Source organism: Mobula birostris, chromosome 2, assembly GCF_030028105.1.
Source record: "Mobula birostris isolate sMobBir1 chromosome 2, sMobBir1.hap1, whole genome shotgun sequence".
NCBI lineage: Eukaryota > Metazoa > Chordata > Chondrichthyes > Myliobatiformes > Myliobatidae > Mobula > Mobula birostris.
The window spans coordinates 43301534-43322645 of NC_092371.1; the positions used below are offsets into that span (position 1 = coordinate 43301534).

The window sequence follows — 21112 nt, forward strand, 5'->3', positions numbered from 1 at the left end:
GTTACCTGGTAAATCTTGGTCTCCCATTAAAACAAACAGACGTTCCCTGTATTCGTTCCACCTTTCCTCCTCTGCATCTTAAAATGCACTTATTCTCCATTGTCCAGATTCTGCTTTGTTCTCCATGGAAATTGACTGAGCAATTTCTGATTTTATTTCAGAATTCTAATATCTGCATTTTAATTTGCATTCCAGTTCGCACATCTATAAGTCTACAGGAGCTTCCAACAGACTTATCTCTCATATGACTTTGCTGATATTTGCCTCCTATGCTATTCCAGCTAAACTCAATATAATCCTGAAGAGTTGCACCTTAGCTTCTGTCTTCAAGTCTGATTGTCATTCAACCATAAGCAGTTAAACAAAACAGCATTCCTCCGGCTCCAACGTGCAAAACAAGGCATGTAGCACATATAGTTACTAATACACATACTGTCTCAAAATAACATTAGCACAAGTCCCTGAGTGGCATGGCCTGAATATTGATGGTGTTTAGGATGTTGGCTTAAAGCCACATTTCTGCAAGAGCAAGTACACAGCAGTTCCTCATCTCATGCTGGGTCAGCTGCAGACAGAGGCAAATCAGCTTGCTCAAACTGGGTCAGCCATTGATACAGACATTGACGCCAGAACCCATTTCAATGGTTACAGGTTACTCGCCTGTCATGCTAACGCCAGAACTAGATGTGAAGTTATTCACTATTTAAGTTAGCTCCGTTTTCCCTCTTTATAAATGTGGCTTGATCCGCTGAATATTTCTGGCATTCTCTTTTATTTCAGTTTATAGCAACAGCTGTGTCACAGAGTTCCAGCATTGTATTTCTATTCTCTCCACTTAACTCATTTATCTGTCTTTATACCTCTCCAAGCAGACCAGTTGCAATTAACAAATATTTAGCACCCTCTCATAAACTGCATAAACACCAGCAGTTTAACCTGCACCAACTTGGTCTCCACCTTTCAGAGGCATTGACCTTTATTCTCATTACCCCATGCCCCATTCTACCCTTCCCCCAATCTAAAACATTTTGGTTTTTCCCAATCTAATGAAGAATAATGTAAATTCAGCTCTTCTCCAGTAGTAGCGAGCATCTAGAGCAGTGTTTCCCAAACCTCTTTGGGTTTACCACCTCATTATCTCCCAGATCACATCCTCAGTGCCCCCTCTCCCTTTCTGGCCTTTGCATAAAAACTTCAAAGAATTTTAATTTACGATGCACAGTGAGAGAAAATAGGAACTGCAAATTCAAAGCTGTGACAAATAATTGCAAAAAATATTCAAATCTATTTAAAGCTACAAATAAAATGGTTTCTTTACTTAATTACAGTAAAAACAATTTTCATCAACAATTTTAGAGTACACTTTAGTAGTCCAACTATTCACTACTTCATTGTTTTTTCAGCTTTCAAAGTGATGGATGGGCTTGGTGCAGTGATAATCAGTTTCTTAACATCAGGTTGAGTGTCACTTAGGAGTCTCAGATCCCCATGTTCAGTCATTTGCTCTGTTTCATTGCTTTGAAAGAAGTTGGCGACTGCTTTGAAACCGCACTCCACTAAATATGAAGTTGGAAAGGCAATAAAGAACATCTTGACCTTTTTCCACAGAGGAGGATTGTGTTCAGAGACTGCAACCAAAAGTTTTGAAATGATTTTTTTTGAACCTCGACATCAGCTCAAAGTAGTGACCTTCTTCTTAAATCTTCCTAAATCCTTCCTGTTAATTCCACATTACAAGTGTATAGAAATGGATTTGTTACCCAGTCTGGAATTTGGATCAAGAGAGGATCCTGAAATCTCTCTGACATGTCTTTCTGCAGCTCATCAAGATGAGCAACAGTATACTTCAAAATCATCATCTGGTATTACTTCTTTAATTTCCAACTCAGAAATTGGAGAAGGCCATAACAGCCCACATTGTACTAAAATAGGATTAACTTGGACAGAAATGAGGAGATGACATTTAATTTTGATAAGATTTACATAATTTCCTTGCAATTGAAGGCTGAATTCATTCAACTTTGTGAATAATTCCGACAAATTAGCAATGTCATGCCTAATATTCTTGAGATGATTACAGAATGAAGCATTGAAGTCTTCAAAGAATTTTATCACAGATTCAAAATGTGTTTTAAACTGTCTCAGGCAGTTTCCTTTTGTGAGCCGTCTGACATCTGTGTGGAAGGGTAAGTATTCAAACTCTTCATCATTCTCAATGCAAAGCTCTCGAAATAGTCGAATTGAAAGCATGAGACTTGACTTTATTTACTGCTGTGATAACAGTGTTTAATGTTTTGTGCAGCCGACCACTTAGGATTTTCGCAACATTATGTTTTCTGTGAAGGGTAAGTAAGTTAAGTGCAGATTTTTTCATGAAAGTAATAGCTCCACAGTGGTGTCCTGTCAAGCAAGATGCTGGTGAACAGAATGTTCCTCTCTTTGAAAAATTGCTCAACAACCTGAAATATTGACTATATCTCTTTATATCAACTTCATTGAATATAGTTTGCATCTGTTTCCAGTCACGTTGCAAATAACAATTCTTGACCCATGCTTTCATCTCTTATGAAGCAAACATAACCAAGAAGAAAAAATTTGTTGCCTGGCAAAGTTGACTCATCCAACTGCAGAGCAAATTCTGTTGCCCTAATTTTGCAGAATGTGCATAGAAACATAGAAAATAGGTGCAGGAGTAGGCCATTCAGCCCTTCGAGCCTGCACCACCATTCAGTATGATCATGGCTGATGATCCAACTCAGAATGTGCCTTCCACATTCTCAGGCATTTCATCCATTCATTATTGAACAGAACCGTACTCAGAACCTCCCTTACTGCTGATAGAATCAGTTCTTCTCCAATTGTATGAGGCTTTCCAGATTTAACAATGAGCAATAAAACTTTGTATGAAGCACACAAGCCATCGTTGTGAAGAGTTGGCAAACATGCTTTGAAGTGTTTTCTGTTTCTGAAAGTTTTCATGCAGTGATTGAAAATAAGCCAAGTTCTCGTTTGCTTTATCAGAGTGTATTCTCTTCAAATTTTCAAGGAGCCTGGACAACTTCATTGTCTCATTTCAAAAATCTTTTTCACATAACAGACACATTAACTGCTGTTGTTTGCAGCAACACACATAAAAGTTGCTGGTGAACGCAGCAGGCCAGGCAGCATCTCTAGGAAGAGGTACAGTTGACGTTTCGTGCCGAGACCCTTCATCAGGACCCCTGAAGGGTGTCGGCCCGAAATGTCGACTGTTCCTCTTCCTAGAGATGCTGCCTGGCCTGCTGCGTTCACCAGCAACTTTTATGTATGTTGCTTGAAATTCCAGCATCTGCAGATTGCTTGTTTCTAATATAAATTCAGATACAGATACTCCACACCCTTATATCTACACTTCTTTTACGTTTGGTCTGCTTCTGCCATTTTCATAATGGATTAGCAACCACGGTCAATCATCTATTGTTTAAATCTTAACTCAAGCACTGCAATCAGTAAAGGGGAAAGTTATGTCATTATTGCTCAGGCAAAACCTGACGCTCTGTCTGAAGGTACATAAGGTAGAGCAACGATATCTTGGTTGGACAACGGGCTAGAGAAATGTGGTCAAGATCATTCGAAAGGGCAAATACTGAACTCTACCCCATTGAATGACATACCTTAATTCACAGGAAATGTGTCACAGTGTGTTTAAAAGTTTGGGAATTATAATAGCTAACACTGTACTGCAGTAGTGAACGGCAATATTGCATGAGCAGGGCCCGGAAATAATGCGATTTATTCAGTCCAGATTTCTCATGATCTACCAAATACAGAAATATCACTTTGCTTTTCAATGACTACAACACACTTTAAGCAAAGTCCAAACAAACATTGGGTTACCAAGAGATGACGTGATTACATGATCATTGCAATACGTTATGAGGCACCGAAGATCAAATGCTTATAATAAGAAAGTAATTTGTTAAATTAAACCTGTAACTCCCTAACTGCCCCCTTGCTTCCAAGCCCCCACCGCTCCCTTTATCCTTACTGCCTCCTTAAGAACTCTCTCGGCCCCTGGGATGGGGGCGGGGGGGCGGTGAATGATATCCGCCATGTTGCGAACAACTGATCTAGAGCAATTTCTGGTCTTGTAGAGATACTACCTTTCTTTTGGTTTACTATTCTTTCCATCACAGAACCTTTACAAAAATATTTTAATAAAATATATCTTTGTTTCTGAATGAAGTAAACACAATTGAGGATTCAAAGTACATTTATTATCAAAATATGTATGCAGTATACAGCCCTGAAATTTGTCTTCCCACAGAACATCTGTCTGAGCAAATCACAACATCATAATGTGCAAGATGATTTCCTATATTAAAACAATGCTTATCTGATCAAAACATGTGAGCTGACTACATTTTCCCCTTATTCTGTAATTAATTCTAGCTCCTTGCAATTCCAAGACAACGAATGCATGCTGTTGATAAAGATTAAAAGATTCATAGGACAATGGTATTTTTTTTATTAAAGCATCGCCTTTCTCAACAGAGAATCACTATTGCAATCAAATATAGATTTATTTTACAGGGAGGGAGCGTAGGTGTAAATCCAGCATTCTTTTGTTACTAGTTCTGGCACCATCAGTAAGGAGTTTGTATGTTCTCCTCGAGACCGTGTAGGTTTCCTCTGGGTACTCCCATTTTCTCCCACTGTCCAAAGGCGTACTGGTCAGTAGGTTAACTGGTCATTATAAATTGTCCAGGCTAGAGTTAAATAGGTGGCTTGCTAGGCAGCATGGCTTGTTGGGCTGGAAGGGCCTGTCCCATGCTCGATCTCTAAATAAGCAAATAAAAGCATAAATAAAATAACACCAAACTATAGATTCTGAAAATCTGAACTCTGAAACACTTAGCTGCTCAGGCAGCATCTGTGGAAAGGTCTCATGTCTGGGACACTCCTCCACAGAAATGTTAACTGCTAACATTAATTGTTTTTCTTCCCACAAATATACTGTAATCTGCTGAGTTTTCCCAACATTTTCTAATCTTTTGTTACTCCCTTGGTGGTTTTTGTTTAAAAAGAAGTACTGATAATATCCTGAGGGGTATTGAATCTGACCAAATGAAAGAATTAAACTGGTATCAGGAAAAGTCTGTATGTCTACCAAGAAGTTTCGATCTTCGTGTTACCTCAGCTGTGCATTTTAATTCCGCATTCTCACATTGTCAAACTCTCCATAATTACCTGCTCACTGCTGATGCTGCCAATTTTCTATTGTAGGTATAGATGTCCCCCAAAAATTAGCTGATATAACATATAAGATTTAATGGAAACCAAATGATGTATCAGGCAGTGAAAACCACAGGGAGGAAACAGCATGAAAACTACAAAGAAAGGGTCTTTCTCATGAAATGAACCAGATAGTAGGAAAGAACTTTGATAAATATTAACAAGAATATTTATCAGTCCTTGATTCCCAAAAACTAGGGACAATGGAAGGATCAACATCAAAATGGGACTATCATTCCTTTAAGAACAGATGGGAATAGAGAACTAGGCTTTTTTAAAGAAAGTTCAAATTTAAATTCCTTCCAGAAGAAGATCCGCTTTGGAATAAATGAATATCATTGCTGTTTACACTATTAATTATTCATTAATGACTAAGACCCACAATTTGTGCCACAAGATAAATAAGAAGGAATGATCTTATTATCATGAATGAAAGATTCACACTGAAAGATTTTAACATTCATCTGGTTGAGATAATTTCCCTTAGTTGAAAAAATCACATAGCAGTGTTTTGTAAGCTGAACATGTGTGTTTATTAATTGGATGACTATTTGATATTTAACTATTCTCTCTGCTTCCACCAGCCTTTATTACTCTGACTGATTTTGTGCTTATCACTTGGTTTTATTTAGATTGACTTGATATGGTTCACAGCCATTAGAAGTAAACTAATTAAGAGGAGATAAACCTGTTCGATAATTATATTAGCTCAAATCTATGTTAGTTTGCATTGTCTTCGACTGTGAATGATGATAATTTTATCAAGTCCTTTGTTAAGGACATCAACAACAACTGTTCAAACAAATGAATTTCATTCAAACTGCAGACCACCAGCAATTCAAGGGATTTTCTGTTATCTGGGACAAGAAAATGTTTAAAATTTATCAGCTTGTGTAGCTAATAAAGTGGCCACTGAGTATAAATGGAAACATGAATTTAATGAAAGGTTAATCAAGTGAGGAGGAGGGTAAGGGCTACTATGAGCCGAATAGGTGAACTTTATTTTGAAGTTTGTGCATTTCTCAGGAATATAATTAGTATCAAAACAAAAAGTAAAAGTGCAGAGAAGAGAAATTATTTAAGAGACTGGAGGTCCACAAAAGCAACCAAGTAGGAAAGGATGTACCTAAGATTTACCATGGGAAGATGGTGTCGAAGAAGCTTATGAGAGGAAAAAGACCAAGTACTCTGAACTGGCAACTGAAGCTGCCCAGAATGGCTGGAAGACTAAGATTTTCCCTGTAGAAGTGGGATGCAGGGGATTCGTTGCTACATCTACAACCAGTCTATTGAAGAAGATGGGGGTGAGGGTCACTCCCTCCAACAAGCAATCAAGTCCTTGTTAAATGTAGCAGAAGAAAGCAGCAATTGGATTTGGATTAAAAGGAAAGACAACAACTGGGCTGCAAGATGAAGACAGGAGGGTATGGAACTGAGGGGAGTGTATCTGGGACGCTAAGTAGAACCAGTGAGCCCTCTGGAGACGTCGTAGGCTTATCAACGAAATGTCAAAGAAGGAGGGTGCCCACCTGATGACCCAGATGATGTGCATACCCTCCCTCCTTGTCACCACTTCAAGCCCACTGCCAACATCGAGAATGCCGGCTTACCATAGGGATTGAAACATCAAGTCCTAGTAGCTCTGCTGTGAAGGAAGTAGAGTTAAAGGCTTTTTCCATAATCTTCCAAAGAAAGTAACTTTTTCCAACAGTACCCTTTCTTCATATAATACATATTTAATCAATGGGGCATTTCAGCTTCATTCACAGGATCAATTATATCATTTCTTTTACTTTTTAACATTTACAAAATGTTAAGTTGTCACCAATTTTCAGTCCCAATCAGTTTGTCAGAGATAAATCTGAGTAGCTATTATGGCAAGCCCAGCCCCTCAATGTCCATTGGCAAGAAAACCATATATAATGGTCTTTCTGCCAAATCCTTCAAAGACACTAGAGTAATACAGATGATAACTCAAATGCAAGAAACTGGAGCAAGTGCTAAATGTGGGACTGCAGTCCAGTTAATATTATGATGGTTATAGACAAAACTTCCAACATAATAAGAAAAATAAATTGACATTTGAAAATACATGGGTTATTATATTTGACAAACATGCTGTTGTGTATAGACATTTTCAAAAGTTACTTATTAAAAAAAGCATTTGGATTACCCAAGGGAAACATGAGCAATAGTAAATTAAATATCCAATGTAGCTAAAAATGCAAGAATATCTTTCTGCATAATTGCATAAAATACTGCACTCGCGATCTATTCAATTGCAATTGTGCTGGTGAAGAAAAGTACTTGGAATATACGAGCATACAAATTGGAAGCTTGAATAGGCCATTTGGCCCTTTGAGCATGTTCCGCCTTTGAATGAGATCATGGCTGATCTGCTTATAACCTTACCTCTGCATTCCCTTCTACCTGCAGTGACCTTTCACTCCCTTGTGTATTAAGAATCTCTTCTCCTCTGCCTTAGAAGATCTTCTTCCACCACCCATTGAGGAAAAGAATTTGTGAATTTTAAGGTTGAAATTATCAATGAATGCTTTCATATCACTGTGGCACTGATATAGATAATTTATTAAATTTGGTCTCAAAGAGTCAATGCACATCCTGCCAGGAAACGTAGAGGAGCTTAACGCAAAAGCAGACCAATGGAGACAATTCAGTGATTTTTGTAATGTAGTAATAGACTGAAATATAACAAGCCACAAGGGCCCACAATACAAGAGAGAACAGATACTAACCACCCCAGACTACAAGGTAACTGAAGGCTAGGAGCAACTAGTTGAGGCTGGCTGGTTCGATAGGTGAACAAGGACAGTGGATGAGGTCATGAGTCCATCGTGCTCCTGGATGGCCGAAGGGTGGTGAGGAGTGGGCCCACTGGAGTGCCTGACAGATCTGCTTCTCAATAACCAATACAATCATTGCAAGGATTTGCAAGGATGCAATGATAGGCTGAAGGTTGAACTGTCGTGACAAGGCATCCACCTTAGTGTTCTCGGAGCTGGGTTGGTAGGAAATGATGAAGTTAAATTACTTGAAGAAGATGGCCCGGTGAGTCTGACATGGGTTGATTTGGTGGGTCTATTGTATGGATATGAGGTTCTGGTCATCAGGCCAGATCAGGAAGTTTCCCATCAGCCATTGCCTCCATCACCCCCCCCCCACCCCCATCCAAGGCCCAAACAGCAGTGAACTGGGTGGGGATTGTGAGTGGAGATCCAGAGGCAACTCAAGATGAGAGGAGGGTTGGGTAAGTTGATAAAGAGAAACTCACGGTTCTCTCTGACGCCCATGTGCACAGGCTGTGTGCACACTCTGACCATCCCCGACTCCAAGAGACACCCATAATGCAGAAGGGGTGAAAGATAGGCTCAGTATGGAATCCAAGATGCACACACAGTGTCCAGTCCAGAAAACTGCATGCTGGCCAGATCCACCAGAGCCTCCTGTTCACGTAAAACCGTCAGGGTGCGGAGGAGGACAGGGAGTGTGAGTTGGGGTATGGTGCTGGAATGAGTAGCCCAAGGGGGCACTTACCAGGTAGAAGGCTCCTCGTCTCTACAAGATGGTGATGTTTCCTGGACGCAGTGGGTATTTGATGCGTAGGTGATCGGCTACTTCACAATAAGCACACGAGTTGGACCTCCGCTGATGCTCTCTCTATTTGTATTGGTTCTGGAGATGAGAGTCCTGCAACCTGAAATAGTTCTGGGAATGGAACTGGGGCTCTGGCTGGTGATCTGGAGGTTCATTCCAGAGGATGTTTGTCCATGCAGATGGCCAGAGTGATGAGGCTTCCCAGCTGCACTCCACTTTGAGAGGCCTTGATGAAAATGGGCCATCAGTGCTTCTGCATTCCAGCTGCAAGGGTCTTCAATTCCATGGGGTACCCTGGCACCAAATATGAACCTTGATACAGGTGAAGTATCCAATGCACTGCTTCTCTTCCAATACCTGGGTAGCCAAAAATCCAACACATCTCAATGGTGAATTCCTCATATTTATTCCAAATGGTGGTTTTATCATACCAGTTATTGGTGTCTGAGGTTAAAGCTCGCTCAGTCAGGAGGGAGATGGCAATCTTGGCTCAGTCCATAGAATGCAGAGCTGGCTAGAGCCTGACGTAGAAAACACACTGGGACAGGAGGTTGAGGCATTGGGTTGGGGATCCATCGATGTGTTCGGGCATCGGAATCTGGGGCTTCAAGGAAGGAGGTTGACTGAGACAGAGAGTTGGTTGAGAGTGACGAGTAGATGGTCAATGGTTTCCTGCTGCTTCAGGATTATGTGTTTGTGTTGGTGAGCACTTCCTTTAGGTGAGCAAATTCTGCTAGGTCAATCATTGGTTTACCCATCCTGGCAGGAAATGTCGAGGAGGCTTAACCCAAAAATAGAGCAGTGGAGATGATTCAGCGATGAACAGTAACTTTAATAATAATCTGCAAAACAATAAGCCAGGAGGGGCCACGAAACAAGAAAGAAAAGATACTAAACACCACAGGTAACAAGGTAAATGAAGACTAGGAGCAACTGATGGAGGCTGGCTAGTTTGATGGGTGAACAACGACTGTGGATAAGAGCTGAGTTTAAATAGGCTGCAGGTGATGAGGTGATAACAAATTGTAGGTGATCCCTTTGGCTGGCTGGAGACTGGGAGGTGCCTGCCTGTGCAGGCCTCACACATCCAGAGTTAATAAATGAAAGCAAACCACTATAGCTTTACATGAAAACATAAGAATCAGGAATCGATGACATGTACTCAATGTGCGGCAAAACAACTAAGGACAAAGCAACATTCAAGTCTTAGCAGATGCCTTTTGTAACCCTTCCAAGTATTGCAGAGCAGTGGTAAAAGGGATTGGATGATGAACAGTTATAGGGAAGGTCATGAGCAAATTGTGTTGTGTCATCAGACCAAGCCTTGGATACTGATCTGATCACCAAGGCAAGAGAGATATACAGATAGTAGAGCAAATGTGGAGAAGACTGATGCTCGGTATCGGAGGTCCAGGTTATGAATAAAGAATGGAGAAACATACCTTTTCAACTTATATGCATTCATTAGAGAGTTGGGTTTAGAATATGCCCTTTTTGTTTTTTCTTTTCTATTAAATTATATTATTGTACTCTTGGAGCACAATTTTTGAAAAGTTGAAGCCATGAAATTAATTTCCATGTACATTGAAGAATGAATGTGACTATGTAAAAATGCAGATCTTTTTGCATTTAGCAAGCAATGACGTGTAGCAACTGCCACAATCGTAGAAAGGAATCTGCCAGGTATCCAATAACCCATTTATTTTACTGGGTTTAGGTGATTTAATACAAAACCACTCATCAGGAAATCAGGTGAACCTGCCCAGTCTTTTGGTCAATACAGAATATGAAGAGACACAAAATCATTCTGGCCTATTCAATGCAGCCCACCTCTTTGTGAGGAGTTTGCCAACTAGGAAAGTGGTGGAGCTATTTATAAACCACAAAGTATAGCTTTGAAATGAAGTGATAACACAAACATTCTCTGTCCTCTCAGTTGAACATAATATTTGTCAAACAAGAGCAGGAATTATTTTAATTTTCTGGGCAACATTAATCAATGTTTTATAATTTTATAATCTTATAGGTATTTAAAAAATAATATCGTAGGGACATTGGCTGCAGTGTTTCTATGCATTTTGTTAGGGATCACAGAGCAGTTCCATCAAACCAATTCCCTCACTTATTCCCATGTAGCCTATTCACTCCTCCCTCCTACATGCCTATCAACTTCACCCTAATTCTTCTACCACACCTCTATACTAGGGGCAATTTACAATCCCAATTAAGCTACCAATCAGCATGTCTTTGGGATGTAGGAGGAAACCGGAATACTCTGATCACCTGGGGGTCACCCACAGAGTTACAGTAAGAATATGGAAACTCCACACAGAGAGGTTAAGTTCACAATGTTTTCTGACTTACAATCATCAGAACCCACCTTCTCCTAGCCTTTGTCCTTTCAGGAACCAAAGTGCAGCCAGAACAGGTAGCTGGGGCACAAAATAGGCAGTGATGACAAAGACAAGGTGTTGCATAATTCCATGATCACAGCTGCTGTCACTAGGTAGAATGAGACAACTTCTGCACATACTGAGACATTAGGCTGGCGGCTTTCAGGCACGATAGGTAGAAAGGACAATAAACAGGCAGTCTCTTGTAGGAGCAGTTTGAGTGCCAGAGTGCAAGCTCAGACCCCTGTCTTGAAAACTTGGATCTACATCACCCAAGCACTTGCTGTCATACAGTTTTGGATTGCAGCACTTTTCAATGCGTCAACTGATATGTAGAGTATTGCAGCACCCCATAGATTGGTCCTCCAAAAGTTTATTAGGACTTCTGAGCCACCAGCAGTAGCTCCATGGAGCTTAGATTTGCAGTCCTGTCAGGAAACAGCATTTATCTTTCTATAATGACAAACGAAGTGCTGGAGGAACTCAGCAGTTTAGATAGCAGTGCCCTGCCCAGCACCTGGCAGTCAAGTTTGCACAAGCTACTACAGCCATAGCTGAGATCAGATAAAGCCCCAGGGTCTCCAGGCTTGAGGCTGCTTAAAATCATATTCCAGCACTATTCCATATTAGAAATATCAAAGCATAGGAGAAATTAGGCTCTAGCAATGGTCAAAGTAATTGTTGGCTTTAGAAAGGTTAAGTTGGAATGACCATCACTATTGCAATGTGACAGGCGGAAGGAAATCCATAAAACTGTTGGTGATTACGGGGTTGTTAGTCAGTAGGTATCTTCATGAGCCGCCCGAGTGACTGTTCGGGTTTCTGTTTCTTTCCCCTCCTCTTTTTGCACCTCCATCTCATATATTATTCACCGTAAAGCAAATGGCAAGAACTCTCCTGCCAGATAGTGAGATGGTGTAGTACGCAGAAGGTCATCTCAACTGATTTATTTAAGCCTTCATTCACATTAGGCCCAGTAGACATTGGAAACAATTTGGAGCACAATACACTAGCAGGAGCTAGAAAAGAAATTTATCAGCAGCTAATTGCAAGTAGTAGACGATCATTTTAGACAGTGTGAGGATTTAGCTAAAAGCAGACATTGGTTAGAGAGGAGCTGCAGTATTGACATCAAATCAGCAAGCAGCCCAAAATGGCTACCCATTCTGCATACTTCAAGGGATGTTTTTGTGTGCACACCAACTCCATTATTAAATGATGTCTGTCTCCAGTACCACAGGTGACATTTTGGTGCTTTAATAGGATTTGAAGGGCCTACAGAAACATGCACTGACATGAGTATTTAGTTTAAATCAAATAATGGGTAAAATGGTTTGATAAGAGAGGTAGTATTTTTGGGTGTAATTACATTAGACCATACGACATAGGAGCAGAATTAGGCCATTCAGCCCATCAGGTCCACTCCATCATTATGGCTGATCCCAGATCCCATTCAACTCCATACACCTGCCCTCTCACCATATCCCTTTATGCACCGACCAATCAAGAATCTATCAAATTCCGCTTTGAATATGCTAACAGAGTTGGCCTCTGCCACTCTGTGGCAGAGCATTCCAGAGTCACAACTCTTTGGCTAAAAAAATTCCTCCTTACTTCTGTTCTAAAAGGACACCGCTCAATTTTGAGACTGTGCCCTCTTGTTCTGGATACCCCCACTGGAGGAAACATCCTCCTTATCCAGTCCTTTCATCATTTAGTAGGCAACATTATTCTGATGACTACGACTCACACTTCCTCGAGGTGTGAGAGAAACAACTGATGGGAAAGAAATTCGGTGCAATGACTGAAACTTATTTCTTAAAGGGAGTCTAATGGTGAGTGAGATTGGATTGGGTGTCAGAATTCCTGAGGGAAGGTGGTATACAATGCAGCTATTCTGTGACTGAGGAAAGAGAGGATACTAAAGACAGAGCTACTTCTGGGGCTGGAGAAGGAGGAGAGTGAAGATAGGGAAGAATAGAAAGTGATTTTTTTAAAAATTCCCTTCAATCTTTTCCAATGGGAATGATTGAAATTAGTCACTGCAATCTTCTTAGCAGCTATATTGGATTTTCTAATCATCACTGCAGTAAACTCAACAGCACAGCACTGAAATATAATGATAGTATTAGTTGGTAAAATTAAATTAGAAAAAATTAATTTGATTCTAGCTTGACTGTGGTATTATCAAAAAAGTTAACATAGTTGATTCATATTTTTTTTTACAGGCAAGGAATTATTTCACAGTCCATTGAATGTAAAAATTTTTATTACATATTCTTTATATAATGTACATGTTAAAGTCTTAGCAATACAAAACTGTCACGTAAAAAATTACAGTATACAAAGAGCATTACCAGTGTACCCTTGTAATGTAAACAAATATATATTGTGATGATTGTGTACACTGTATAGAAAAAGATGCATTCACCAGGCACCTGTCAATAGCCATAAAAAGTCTTTTGGCACACACCTGTCAATAGTCAGGCATTTATCTAAGCCCTGCATTGTAGCATGTGACAACTGCTTACCATTAGTTACACTTCCACTGAAAAGCAGTTGTTAAGGTTCATATTAACAGGTGCTTCAGCACACAGCTTGCCTGTAAACAGGAATTTTGTTTCAAATAGCAAGCCATGTCTGTTAAACCCATTGCACAAATCTTTACACATTGCAGGGCTTCATTGTTCCACTGAGAACATTTTATGTCAGCAGCCCTCATTTACCATTTTATTGCATAGTTACACCATAAAAAAAATCTCCCTGTTTGGTGGTTTATACTGAATCAAACACTGAAATGATTTTGAGACACCTTAGCCAGTTTGTTCTGTCCTCCCTCCAAAAAAGGTGGTAGCTGCGATTTACAAAAGTGGAATGTTAATATTCATGTTCTAATCACAAAATAAATAAAAGTCAGCATTAGTCCAACATAAGAAGGTTCAGTCTGTACCAATGGGCTGAAATGCACACAGAAGTTAAACGACCATCTTTCTCAGCGAGCTGCACAGCATCCTGTTTCTTCGTGTTTGTGAAGAAGAGACATTCTGGAGAAAGTCTTGGAGCAGTTTTTGCACTGGTACTTTTTCACATCAGAATGAGTCTGAAGATGGGCTCTGAGGTTGGATCGATCTGCAAATGCTCTGTTGCAATGAGGGCAGGAAAAAGGCTTCTCTCCTAAAAGAGCAGAGGAAAAAAATCTGGGTGAATTTTCATAGGAAATTAGTGCTTTCAAGTGTCTCTTATAACAACATACGGTAAAGACTCATTTACTTTAATTACATAGCTTATAATTAAGTTTTTTATTCAAATGGAAAAGGCTGAAAGTCAAAACAAGTTAAAACAAATCAATTAAGCTTTGAAATGCTGTTAAATCCTATGTGATCAGTGCAGCCACACAGTTAAAGAGAAGAAGTAGATAGTGGAATATATTCACACTGTTAAAAAACACAGAAAAGGGATTTAAAGCACCCTGTTCTCAGTATGTGCTAGGTTGTGCGAAATACTAGATGGTTTTGCGAAGAGAATTTAACAGCACATTGGTGAACCAGCTATCAAATAAAACAATATTGAGTCTGCTGCACATAGGAAGTCTAAGGTCTTCAACCACAGGTGAAGATGAAAATGTTGCAGCTAAATTTTAAGAAATCAATTTCTAAAGCAACTGTGATTAAGAAACAATTTACAATCAAAATTTTTTTAAAAATTTTAATTAATTCCTTTGAGAGCACTTGCGTTACTTAAGAAGGTGTGAAATCAACAACAAAGTCAGAACTAACCCATGCCAAAGGCTGATAAATAGATCTGGAGAGGCTGCATTGTGAAAAGTGATAATTCTTGTATTTAAAACTGATGGTCCAAAAGGTGACAGCTGGAGCCTATAGCTGTGCCTGCAGTGCACTGTAACAGGTGCACTGTACAAATTGCATTGCTACATCAATGCACCTGCCCCATGTCTGTCAGTCATTCACATACATGGCCCTTCGCAGGACAACACCACCACTCAGAAAGAATTAAATGCAATAGTGGTGAAACGAAGAATCACAACAGGGTCTTTTTGTTTCCCACTAAGAACATCCTCTTTTAGCTGGTGGAGACAATGTACGGAACAAAAACGCAGTCTGGAAAGCCACCAACAATGTTTTGGCTGAAAGGTGGCTTTATTGCACCATGTGTCCCTTTTGTACTGATTCAATAGAGAATAACTTGTATATCAGAATGTGATAAATGTTATGCACATAAACATTCAGGAAGAGCGAGTTACCTTCACGTATTAGAACGACTATGTAGAACAAAAGTAGGAATGGTAAATATTCTCTCAACTGCATGTTAAAATTGGGAACTATGGGCAGATTTTTCGGCCCCCATGCGCATAACCGTACATTTCTTTATAACGGCGGTAAATATCCCGGAATGGGACTTTAGAAGACAAGGCTAAGAAAGGTCACCAGGCACAGATTTCAACTGTAACGTGGTCTAATATCGAGTAAGCGAGTCTACGCGATACTAGGAGGAGCAGGATTTAGAAAATTCCACTTGGACTGCGGATTAAAAGTCTATGAACAGGGAAGGTTCCTCTACTCACCAGTGTGTGTGCGGATGTGCCCCTGAAGCAGCCAGGGTCTGGAGAAAGCTTTGCCACATATTTTGCAAACACACGGAAGCGTGTGGCTCCTGATGTGCATCTTCAGGGCTCCCAAACTCACATACTCCTTCTCACAGTACTTGCAGTTAAAGGATTTCCTGGCCTGGACCTCGCAGTGTAGCTGTTTGTGCTTGGACAGTCCGGCAAAAGTGGAGTAGGACTTGGTGCACTGATTGCACTGAAATTTCTCTGCTTCTGTCGCCGAGGAGTCGGGACTGGGAGGGTCCGATGTCTTCCCGTCCTCTTCCTCGCTCGATAAGGATGCGAGGTCGTGAGATTTGCGTCGTTTCACGTTGTCCGCTGTTGGCGAATCGATTTTCTTGCTTGAAAGGTTGGCTTCGATATCAGCCGAGCAGAAGCTCGAGATCAACCCTGTGTCCCAGACGATGGTGGGGTAATAGGCGGCCGAGCTGAGGATTTCAGGCTGAGGGATGGCGGGGACAGGGTACTTCTCATAAAGAAACGGGGAGATGATCACTGAAAGACAGAGCGAAATATCCTTAAACATTTCAGGGCCGTTCATAGAAAAGCCATCACACATCAGTTAATCTAATTTCTGTCCTACATTTATACCGTACATGCCACCAGCAAAAATACCGTTTAATTTATCGGAAACCGCAAACACGTGCAAATAGTATTGATGCTACCCCAACGCCCTCAAGCTAAATCTTAAGCGATTTTTTTTACTAATCCTGACTTTGATAATTATCCTTCCTATCTCGTCAGTCATGGACACCCTTAATACTGGGTAGCGTCTTCCCTTACCTGTTTGACTGTCCAGTTCACCGTAATTGGGTTTCTTACTGGTTGAGAAATGCTTCTTAATAAGAAAAGACCTAGGCATCTTGAGATTGCGGGCTGCCTGTAGACTCCCAAGTCCAGTTTAAACAACGACTGCCTTGACGGAAACTACAACGTCCTCCCTTTTAATGCAGTGAGTTCACTTGTGGAAAATGTGCGCGAACTGGTGTAAATATTGGGTTCTGGAGCCGGTTGGAGGAGGAGAGAGAACACACATTTGTCCCACTGCTGTCCAATAGGATAGAGGCACCAGGGGGAAGCGAGAGACGAGGAGGGGCTTCGGCGTCAGGATTTGCTTCCAACAGGTGTCTGTACAAAGCTCTAAAACCTCAGGATTTCACTATACAGACTGCCCGAGAAAGACCGATCGAAGTCCATTGTTGTGCGCCAGGGCAACGGTTCACAGCCGCTTAGGAGTAAATGAGTTTCAAATTGCTGCTCACACCACAATGTATTATAGATAAGCACTTCAGTAAGTCTCAATAAAAGTGAAGTGCATCTTTATAGATACTGTATAGGAGCAAATGATGCAAAGAATAGCTGCAAATACTTTAAAAACATTTTTGAGGGATCTCTTCCATTTAAGCCTTGGAGCGTTTAATGAGTCAAGAGATAAGTGGTCTGTCTTTAAATCGGTTCGCGGATTAACCACCCTTCTGCCTTGGGCTAATTGTTGAGTTTGGAGCGGAACTGCAGTTCTGTGTATCTTGTCAGTTTTGTCAAATATACTCTTCATTCTAGCGCCATTAACTCGTCGGGCTGAGAATGGTGCCTTCGCGTCCCGTACAAACTAAGCGCTGGTACTCCACCGAGAGTTGGGTAACTGCGCCTCCACCCCTCCCTCCATTTGGCAGCTGTACAAAGTTACAGATCTAAAGACAAGACGCCTACGTTAGACAGGACACTTCTTGCAGGAAGAGAACTCAAGAGCGAATCCTGATGCGTAACTGGGCTTCACTCGAATACAAATAGAAATAAACATTCCCTGTTAAATATAATATTCTCAGGTACTTGTTGGTTATTCCGTTTTGAAACGCATCTCAAACACTCGCTAGATGTTGCGACTACTTAATGTTTAACGGTTGGAAACAGAGTTCCAAACTTTATCACTGTTAATATAAAGTGATAGATGAAAGACCTTTCTTTATTTTAAGGCTGATCTGTTGGGATGAAGCCCCTTTTCGCGAAAGTCTAACGCTGAAGTTTATTTCACGTGATACGTTGTAAAATTTAAGGGGTCACTTTCCTGAAAACATGGAATCGGAATTCTGAACTCAAGACAGTGCATTTGTCGTTCAAACTAAAGTCTTGTCGATTTGCAGCGTGCTAATAGCAAAATGCGCGCAATACCACGGATGCCATGCAAGTCACATCTTGCTTGTTTAAAGACAGCTTGATTCTTATTTGGAGTCACTGGCACGTAGAACAAAATCCATGCAAACAAAACATTGGCTTGTGACTCAGATTTCCTCAGACATTGTCCCCTCAGGCTTCGAGCCACGTGTCAGGACAGGATGCACCTGCCTGGCGTTCCGCTGTTGATGTCATTCAGGTGTGAGGGCAGGTAGGGCAGGCGTCTCAGTACAGGTGCAGACTGCGAAAAGTATTCCGAGTCGGGGGTTCTTTTGTCGGGAGTCGGTACAAGTGCAGAGGAAGTCCCTGCCTACGGGGCAGATGGTTGAAGAGATTGCGCACTGATTCATCGAATCAGCAACGCAAAAATATTAGAGAAGCTCTTTGTTTTCCATTCGGCTAATGACAGAGTTTGACGCTATGGTAGCATAAAGCAAAACATGTTTAAAAGGCATGCGTCTGCAGACACCTTCGGCGACACTTTCGAGGCATGTTGCCCATATTTGGAAAGCGGGCAATATTAGCACTTTAATATGAAGCAACGCATCGATTTTTTTTTAATTCTGTGGTTAGAATAACATTCATATTGAGCAACAACATTTTTTCAGACATCGCCTTGGGTTACAATAGTTAAAAGGGAAATGTTTAATGATTTTCCCCCTCAATTTTCCCGATTTATGGTCGAAGTAGTTTCCAAAAATAAAATTGATAACACTGAAAAGACCAAGGTAATTGTGTATTTTGCATTTGTTAACAAAATTATTTTCAGTATTTAGTCTAGGATAGAATCAGCCGTTGAAGGTCAACCTCCTAACGCACCAGCACAATACATCCCATGAGACTCATCTTTTGCCATCAAGGTTCATCTTTAACTTCACATAACTTCACTTCGTATCTAAACTAAACCTGTTATATCAGATTTAAATTAACATAGTATATTTGTGGAAGGAAGTTCTAAACTTTTAAGTGCATTTCAGGATCAACTTCTTGATTTTCACCTTAATTTTCAGCCCACAATCCCTTTACCTCAACTCCTCAATCAACAAAAGTAGTTTCTGTCTACCAATAGTATTGGTTCTCTTTCATACAGTATCTTGGAAAAAATTTTAATGAATTCACTACACAGCTTCTTAAATTCCAGAAAACTCATTCCTAATTCGTAGAATCTTTCCTCATGGTCTTTTGGTCTCAGGTATACTTCCTTCAAGGCCATTATGCTGTTTTGTGGTGTGAGGCCAAGAACTGTGTGCAGTATTGTACTGTAGCCTAACAAGGAGATTTGTATAGTTTTGAAATCTAATCCTCTCTCTCTCTCTCTCTCTCTCTCCTCTCTCTCTCTCTCTCACACACACACTCCCCCCCCCTCTCTCTCTCTTTCTCTCCTTCTCTCTCTCTCTCTCTCACACACACTCTCCCCTCTCTCTCTATACACCTGGGCAGTATGCCGGTGTAGTGGTTAGATGGTTAGTACAATGGTACAAAGTTTTACAGTATCAGTGACAGTTCAGTTCCTGCCGCCTCTGTACGTCCTCTGTGTGACCGCATGGGTTTCCTCCGGTTGCTCTGGTTTCCTCCCAGAGTCCAAAGATGTACTTTTTGGTAGGTTACCAGTAATTGGTCATTGTAAGTTGCCCTGTGATTAAACTAGGGCTAAATCTGGGATTGCTGCTCAGTACAGCTCGAAGGGCCAGAAGGGCCCATTCTGGACTGTATCTCAATAATTGAGTGTAAATCCAACATGTTTTTGTACTTTTCCATGATATTTTAATGAACTAAGCACTTTTCGTGACTCTCTTGGTCAGCCCTTCCTAGTTTCACCAATTTATAAGTACATTAGTACATTCTTCTAACTGTTCTCGATTCAATGGGGATGAGTTTATTTGTTTGTATTGAAATACACTTGCAATGAATTTGACACTTCACTAAATCTATTAATTTTTTGTCATTAAATGTTTCCCTCTGCACAGCTTTCTTTATCATGTATCTTCACTGTTTGTTTCAAACCCAATTGTGCTCTATAGATTAATACTTGGGCTGTGTGGAAGGGGTGGGGAATACTGGGGTGGTGATATGGGAAAATGGCAACCAGATACACAATCAATGTTAGAACTCTATGAGAAGTTGAATGGAAGAACAGAACCAGCCTTAGTCAGTGTTCAGTCCCACATGCAAAGAATGGCCATTCAATTGGAGTACCAAATACTGGTACCTGAGGTAGGGCCTTGCTGTACTGTGCTGAGCTCAGCATCTTTTTCATTGTTACAGTGAATCAGGATTCTGAGTTACTGGTATGTTGTTAGAAAGAAGAACCGGCTTCCCTTTAGTCTGAGATTATACTATGTGAATTCCTCTAAAGTTATGAAATGTTTTCCAGAATACCAGGCACTGAACCAATAAAATGTTATTCTGAAATACTGAAATAAACCAATCTATTGTTTTGCAAGTAGGTAGTTATTTCCATAACTATGGATCCAGATTGTGGTAGATATTTTTGAAATGCAATATTAGGGACATTCACAGAATGAACTAATTGATGAAGATTTTCTTGTACTAACAAAATAATTTTAGGATGTCAACATTGATTATTTAATAAAATTCTAAGAATTTATGGTGAAGCATGCATTTTACAGGTTGTAGGGTTGTATTTCAAAGACTGCCAAGGCTGACATCTGCTGGTTAAATTTAGTATAACATCTCTCCATTAATAATTTCAGTTTGAATAGCTATTAATGTAATCTTGCTGTTAATGAACCCAATAGTCCAATTAAACATTCTCCCATATAAAAATGATGAAAATATCATGATTAGTTTCTATATCATGATGAAGCAAGGCAAAACTTTCAAGACAGCATCTGGATAAATGCATTACTGGTATTTAATACAGTTCTTGAACATGGTTTAAAATCTGCAATCAGACTCAAAGCAACAGGATTTCCCATTGAGCCCATAAAAGGTATCCTTAAAGGTCGAGAACATGTCATGAAAAATCATGAGACCATGTTCTCTAATACCAACTGCAGTTGGTGTAAATAAC

The 21112-nt window shown here is 40.3% G+C and overlaps 1 protein-coding gene across 1 annotated transcript; it reads right to left on the reverse strand.

The window, feature by feature from the left end:
• Positions 1–13559: 13559 nt before the first annotated feature.
• LOC140208279 (protein snail homolog Sna-like) lies at positions 13560–17567 on the reverse strand. The gene is made up of 3 exons (XM_072276857.1): positions 16690–17567; positions 15865–16401; positions 13560–14456 (listed from the first exon to the last, which is right to left on the reverse strand). The coding sequence occupies exons 1-3, from the start codon at positions 16766–16768 to the stop codon at positions 14275–14277; spliced, it is 798 nt and encodes a 265-aa protein (XP_072132958.1). The 5' UTR covers positions 16769–17567; the 3' UTR covers positions 13560–14274.
• Positions 17568–21112: the final 3545 nt, after the last annotated feature.